The sequence below is a fragment of the Asparagus officinalis genome, chromosome 8 (assembly GCF_001876935.1).
Source record: "Asparagus officinalis chromosome 8, Aspof.V1, whole genome shotgun sequence".
Lineage (NCBI taxonomy): Eukaryota > Viridiplantae > Streptophyta > Magnoliopsida > Asparagales > Asparagaceae > Asparagus > Asparagus officinalis.
The window spans coordinates 77,987,833-77,995,973 of NC_033801.1; the positions used below are offsets into that span (position 1 = coordinate 77,987,833).

The 8,141-nt window shown below is 34.2% G+C and overlaps 1 protein-coding gene across 1 annotated transcript; it reads right to left on the reverse strand.

Moving 5' to 3' along the window:
• On the reverse strand, positions 4,045-7,805 carry LOC109820158. The gene is made up of 5 exons (XM_020386259.1): positions 7,701-7,805; positions 5,438-5,530; positions 5,237-5,335; positions 4,722-5,129; positions 4,045-4,306 (listed from the first exon to the last, which is right to left on the reverse strand). Exons 2-5 carry the CDS (start codon positions 5,483-5,485, stop codon positions 4,295-4,297), a joined length of 567 nt encoding a protein of 188 aa, XP_020241848.1. The 5' UTR covers positions 5,486-5,530; positions 7,701-7,805; the 3' UTR covers positions 4,045-4,294.

An 8,141-nucleotide genomic window follows, 5' to 3' on the forward strand; every position in this document is an offset into this window, starting at 1 on the left:
TAGCATAACCTTCAAAACAGCTTGTATTTGAGCCTGCAATGAACTTTCTTGATGCCATTGAGTTGTCAGCACTAGCTCCATGTTGACCACAGGTGTGGGTAGAACAAAAATTCTTTATAGGCATGATCGACGAATTTCTGAGTGGGAAAGCAAACAACATCCAAGGGCAACCCTGCATGTGCCTGAATCGGCAATGGACTCTTATACGTCTTTGTTCATTGTGGTAAAAATCATACTCGAACCTTTTAGCAATTGAATAGTATTGAAGTGTTAATCTAACTTCAGCAACGCTATCATTTCTGTCTAATTTCACGTATGACTATGTACCACTCAGCTAGGATCTTTGTTTGGTTGTTAATCGTGTCTTCCAGCAGCATGATCGAGTCGCTAGTGGGATTGTCATTAGGAATACGCTCATCATTACATGTTTGGGTGAGCATGGTAGCTACGCATCGCAAATTTTCTGTTAGGATAGTCCTATAGAAGTAAAAAAAATACATAACCTCATCAACGAACTCCTAACCTTAACAACAAACTCATATCCTTAACGACGGACCCGTAACATTAACAACAAATGCGTATACTTAACAACAAACGTCTAACCATTGCAACCAACTAGTATACGTAACAGCAAACTCATAACCTTAGAAAAAATCTTAAAATTATTTCATAAAATAAGCCAAACAATACATAACCTTAACAACCAGTCCGTAACCTTGATAACCAACTCATAACCTCAGCAACCAATGCATAAGGTTAACAACCGACTCATAACCTATCAGCCAACGCATAAGGAAATCTAAAGTGTAATGCCTAATGTCTACACATTTTCTAGCGTAGTTTGTGTGTTCTGAGAAGTTGAGGATTCCCCAGCGGAGGTAGCATACAAATTTGTGTCTGAAAATCTATTACGACAGTAATACTCGAACATCAAACTCAAGTCCTCATCATTGTTAATTAAAATACTAAATTTATTTTCCCTTTCGCATATGAACTTCAGTGAAAGAGATTGCATTGATATTTTAAGCCTTTGTGATACTTGATATTTCAAGCTGATGATTTTTGTAGTCTCTTTGATAACGACGAATACACTGTCACCCTCTTCGTTGCTTTGTACCTTTGTCACCACATAAAGAAGGGATCCACCCATCATTTTAAGTAAGGGAGTAGTTGAAGAATCAAAGAGTATTTATTACAGAGAATTAAGTTTAAGGAGAAAGAGTAGTTGGGGTAAGGAAATGGGGAGGAGATGATTTCAGTGGTAGGGGATTTAGATATGGTAATAATTTGGAGGAAAATAGGCCCCCCCCCCCCAAAAAAAAAAAACCATATTCTATTCACCATTTAATACTACAGTATTAATCCTAGATTTCGGACTTGCAAGGGTGACGATTACAAGCTGTCGAAGTGTATTTTGCGCAGTTCATGTGAGTTTTAAACGGTGTTTCACGTGGGAGCTTGTTTTGGGGGCTAGGAGAAAATCGTGGTGCTTATTGGGGGTAAAGCACCCGTTGAAAAAGTTTTGGAGGCCGGCACGTTCTGGCACGTTTTGGGGGCTAGAGGCATTTTTCCCAAAAAAATTAACATATGTCATATCATAAGTATCTAGACATCCCTTCATCCTAGTGGAAGATGAATGTGGACACCTAATCTTATATTTACCTTAAAATTATCATCAAATTAAAACTATTAGATTATAATTATCCATAATTAAAATATCTTATATATGTATATGTGTGTGTGTATAAGATCACGTAAAAAGCCTCTCTACGTAAAATCATTGGTTAATTTTAAAAAACCCTCCCATGTTATTAATGATGAAGAAAACCGGACCCCTAAAATTTGACGCATTTTGTTAAGCCCCCCCCGCTTTAAGCAGAAATTTTGGGATGGCCCTTGAAATTTTGTCACTTAATCCCCCTTAAATATGGGGTTTGTTTCCGAAAATCCCTGTCAACTATTGTAATTTGGGAAACTTGCTCAAGTTTGAGTCTATTATCGGTTTTTAAGATAATTCTAGGAATAAATATTTGGATTCTTAAGATATTTTAAGGATATTTTAAAATTATATATACTTTTCTAATAAGTTGAAATTCTAATGCGAACATCACAAAAGTAAGGTTTAAGTGTGAGATTATTTTAGATTAAATCAATATGTGAATGCCTCATATCTTATCTATCTAAGATGTTTTATTTGATTGCTTCATGTTGCATGGTTTAACTCAATGTACTCTATAGTTCATATCAAATCTAAAGGTTTTTATACTAAAATATCAACTATATGACCTTGCCAGCTAGCAAAATCTAATAGTTCCTACATCAAAAATATATTTCCAGTGTTGTAATCATAAATGGAGCACCAAAAGTTTTTAATATTAATTTTTATAGATGTTATAAGTAAGGAGAGATATTACAAAAAAATTGATGGTTAAACTATCTAATTTTAAATCAAAATTTTAAAATAAAAAATATCCATCAGCTCATTTAGCAAGCTGACATTTCTTTTTCTCTTTTTCCCATAGAATTTTATAAATAAAGAGGAATATTGTGACAGAAATGCTGGTAAACTATCTTACTTTGAATTTTAAATTTTGAGTAACAATCGTCCACCCCTTCTTTTGAATTTCAAACTATTAGAAAAAAAAATCCAATTCAGATTATCTAATTTTCAAAAATTCATATGCTATAAGTCATTAGTATAAGTTATTTGTATGCTTATATCCATTAAAAAATGTGTACGTATGGAAAATAGAAAAGAAGAAGCAATAGTTTAAAAAATTTATATTTTTTTTCAATTTAAAAGCATGTGCAAATAACTAAAGATGAAATATGTAGGGCCCAAACTTCTGAGCTAAAAAAAAATTATACTCTAACCTTAAAACCTAATTATGCGTGTTTAGTTCCAGCTACCCACTCCATATTACTTATTCTACATGTTAGACTTATTCATGCGTGTCATGACCCCAAATTACAAACCTAAAAGGAATATTGGAGCCAGACTAAACCTGTGAAAAATCCTCCAAAATATGCATTCATTAAAAGACTATTAAAATAATATCTTCATTGATCTAACACCAACAGTAAATATTCTCTATAATCCAAAAAATCAACATTGATCCAATTAACTTGATATAACAATCCTCAACTTGAAATAAAACTCAACCTAAAGGAAAAATCTCATTATTACAAATCTCTCAATATCAACTAAGCATCAAAGACTTTATTCAACCTTCACCCAGAAGATAATAACAATTCCAAATTTTATTCCTTGCTCACTACCACATTTGAGGCCTATGGGGACGGTTCTGAACCGTCACCTTAGGCATGGAAACCGTCACACTAGCTAGGTCTATGGGGACGGTTCTACATCCAGTCTCATTTGCAGCCGTGCCAGTAGGTCTAATGGGACGTTTAATGCTCCTAGATGCACACGATTTTGTAAACCGGTCCCCAATAGTACCATAAGGGAACGGTTGTGGGCTAGGAGGCGGTCGTTCTTAGTTTAGAGCAAGTGGAACGGTTGATATATCAAGCGGAACGAGGTTTTTAGGTTGCAACCTTCTACATCCGTCTCATTTGCAGCCGTGCCCGTAGGTCTAATGGGACGGTTTATGCTCCTAGTGCAACGATTTGTAAACCGTCCCCAATAGTACCATAAGGGAACGGTTGTGCTAAGGGGTCGGTTCTTAGTTTAGAGCAAGTGGAACGGTTGTATATCAAGGGGAACGGTTTTTAGGTTCTAAGCAAGGGGAACGGTTTGATAGCAAGGGGAACGGTTTTTAGGTTCTAAGCAATGGGAACAATTTGATAGCAAAGGGAACGGTTTCTATGGGGACGGTTTTTATACCAAGGGGGACGGTTTCGAGCTTGACCTAAGAGGACAGTTATATTGTCTATGGGAACGGTTTTGTTTGTGATCTATGAGGATGATTTTTATACCAAAGGGGACGGTTTTCATTTTTACTGATCAAAACAAATCACCCAGATATCACACATCAGTCCATCACATACAAAGAAACAATAGTCCAAGTTTTACACACAAACTAACCAAACTTTAGCCTTAATATAATGAACAATTCATTACAACGAAGAACAATATTATAGCAATAGGATTGAGATAATTCTTCACAAGTTTTACACACAAACTTACCAAATTAAGCACATATCACAAATCCTCCATGATTAAAACAAAGAGCTACTACTTAATCAAAAGGTCAAAATGTCTCTATTGAGACGATTAAGTTCTAAATCTTCACAACAAATAAATCCCCCAAAGAGCGACAAGCATGGATCTTCAGATGTTTTCCTGCGTACATCAAGATAAAAAGATGAGTAAGCACAAGTATTAAACCCTTCAAAGTAAATGTATAAAGTTATCAAGTCATTTACAACATAGAAATTATCAAGATCAAACTGAGGTTTAATTAATGGGATCGAGGCCCTATATTCAAGATCAAACCATGACTTATATAATGAAATTAAGAGTAAGCACAAGTAGAATAGAAGAGACACGGATGATAGAAGGATAAAGGTCATTAGAGTCATAACTTATTGCATGAAATGGACTGTATGTGTCTCTTTAGAGTCATAACTTATTGCATGACGATCATATTTAGGTATATAACACCTCATTTCGGGCGAACTAAGAAGCAACCAATCCAAATCAAGTTGTCATAATACACAAAAAAGAAAAAGAAAGATATAACAAAAGAAAAAACTACCTCATTTCGTGGCTGATGGCTGCTTGCAGATGAGCGAGGATGATCATGATTTCGAGCACTACCACCTTGCTCAGGTGATCTTGTGCGTGCAATAAGTCTTGCAATAGCCGCCGGATCAATTGTTTGCCCAAGTGTTTCAGTCAAAAGCTCAGCGAAACCATGAACCAAATCTGCCTTCTGCTCTTCAAACTTTTTTGTCAACTCTTGCTCAACTTTTTGTGATATAGTTTGAACAACAGATTCTGGAACTTGCTCCGAGGGATCCATGATCTTTTTATTTTTATTCTGGAGCATGGTTTTAGTGACACCCCTCCCCCTAAGACGTACACGTCCAGGATGTTCATCTTTCTTGACTAAATCCCATGCATCATCATCTTCATCTTGAGATTTGAGTTCTTCTAAAGCACCCTGCATTAGCAAAATTTATATTTAGTTGCTATGCATGTTATATGAAAATTAGGACCTAAAAAGCAATATATGAATATTAATATTTAGGAAATATGGCACATTCTTACTATCAAATTGATTGTTTTCTCTCCTTGTGGATTTATCTTCTTTTTACGGGTCTCAATAAACATTTCAGCTTCACTTGGAGGTCTTCCCAACTCATTTTCCTATAATAAAGACATGATAGTTAAAATATTGATAAATACATTAAAAACAAACAAAATGAAAGGATGCAGTTAATAAGTAACACTAAAAAAATTTTTAAATACCATTTTTTTGCGAATCCTCGCAAAACTTATTGTCCCCGTAGTGTGCATATATTCTAGACCTTCACGATTTGCTTTGTTGGTCTCACTTGTTTTCTACACATATAGAAGGAACGTGGATTTTAAAAAACAACCAGACCATTAGTATGAAACGATAAACGAGTGAACAAGAAACGATAAACGAGCCTATAACTCCTGTAAGTATGAATTCAATAATTGATAGTAGTACAAGATGGATGAGGCAAACAACGAGTACTTCATCATCTCAGGGATACAATTCTTGGCAATTTAATGTACCTGGATCTTCCAATGCTCGGTCTGGAGCGCCTCAAAATGGTTAGGAAACATGACTGGAAGTGGAAGTGCTGATGGTGGATGCTGTGAATGTTAGGAAATAATAGTACGCTGCAATTGTAGTCACTGTTCTTCGAGTGTTATATGTTAGTATATTTGCAATTTGGAATTACTAAGGCAAGCACATAATTTATACTGTTTCTTGTGAGGAGTATATTGTGTCTTGTGTCGCTTCACTGTATTGAAGGATGGCTAATTACTTAGATTGCTTGTTGTTATGTTTAAAAGATGGATTTCTATTTAATTAAAGCTATAAAAATGTTAGGACCGGTTGATTTGAAAAGACGAGAGAGAATTTAGATCCTTATTGAGCATTTGTTATTTTGCAACTTCCTGTGGCATTTATAAAATTTATAACCGCAGGAACAAAAAAGACATGTTTCTCTCAATTGACTAAAGCAAAACCTGGATTTTGCAAAATGAATGAAACAGTAGATATCAGCCTCTCTTGTATGTAAGTCCTATAACTGCAGTAACATGAGAGACACCGGAAGAGACATGGGTAACTCTTGTATGTAAGTCCTATAACCACAGTCCTGTATTAGATAATTAATGCAATAAATATGTAACTTATTCCTCTTTTTATTAGTGTCAACTTGAGTTTCGTATGTGCATGAAGTTTGTAACAGGAATTGCCATCGCCTAATAGCTTTCAGTGCAAAAGAAAGAAAAAAACAAATTTCAAGAATCAAGCACATATCTTATAATCCTGATTGCTATAAGCATGATAAAGCAATGTTACAGTTATTAATTAGTTGAACTACTCTAGGCTTCAAAGCTAAGACAAGAACTAATTATATGAAAGTTGAAAGCTATTTCTTAATTGCTAGATGTTCCAGTCAATATTGCATGAACATTGTTTTGAAGAGACTCGGGTGCAAGTCCCATGTTCAACATGAGCATTTGAAGTGGCTGATATATGCATTTAGTCAGATCATCACAGATCATCAGATACAGAATTCCTAGGACCAACTACAATCTCAGGAAATTGAGCATTTACATAGAAATGTAGTATTATTTTAGAAAGTAAAGTTGCAATTACTGATTAATAATGTACCAAATTCATACAATATACACAAAAATGAGTTTCATGGCAGGTTTTGGAAGATAGCGTGTAAAATTTGTGGACATGTCTGTTTCAATTTAACAATAACTGAAACTTCTTTTAAACCCACTCTGATTATTACTGATTAATACTGCAGAACACTGGAAGTTCATGGGGGTTTAGTGTAACTTAACATTCATAAACCTATACTATATTATACAAAGTTTTGCCAATTCCTTTCCTACTTTAGAAATGGCAGCTTCTGGTATTACTTGAATGTCCATAGTTAACAAAGCAGGTAGGTAAACATTTCTGACTTCTTCCATGCTTCGACAACTCTTAACACAATCTGAAACATATTTTTATTAGCAAATGATATGTTATTGTGTTCCTATATGTATCTGAGGAACTCAAATATATTCTTTAATTAGAAATCACACTGAATTATACATTATGAGCAAAATATATATATGATTTCTGAACTGGTGAATTACTGGTGCATCATGCACGAGTATCTTATTAGATGAGGAACACTAACAATAGACTATTTATCCTAGTTATTAACTCAGCATGCTAATATTTTAAGCTTATAGGGATAAAGCCTGTTAGAATATTATTTCCACGTTTATACATTTTCCCAACTCTAGGTAGTCAATCATTTGTAGTTACCTCTGAGGAATAACAAGAAAAAGGTTTACAGAAAATTTTAAATAAAAATACATAGCACTAATTAAGAAGTGAATTTAGAAGTGAACCTAATAAAAATTATTATTATAACTTAACTAATCATAATACCACCAAGCTTCCTGCAAACATGCGTGAAACAGATAATATAGAGAAGAGTGCTTGTTGTGAAGCATAATTGACCTTTGATTGTTCGGAGTTCCAGAATTTGAGCAAGGCTTTAAATTCTATTTCAGGTATAGTATTTGGCCGTGTCTTTAGTCTTTGTTTGTCATTTTTGAACCCGTCAAAACATTTTTATTGCTACCATGCAGTATGTCACCATATGTTTGTTCTGTTAGTGATAAACTCTAGTATGTAAATCAACCGAAGGCTACAGCAGCATATATAAACAGAAAAAATAGAAAAAATAAATTATCTTAAACAAAAATTAAAAACATATACCAATTCAATTTTGCGGAATAACCTTGTCCAGTAAGGATGTAGAATTTTCAACCACTTTCAATGATCAACCAAAACAACAAAGCCCTAATTTGTAAAATCAAATAAAATTTTCATTAAATAGAGAAAAAGGAAAAAAATTGAAACCCATGACTGAAAAGGAGAAAGATATACCCCAAATCA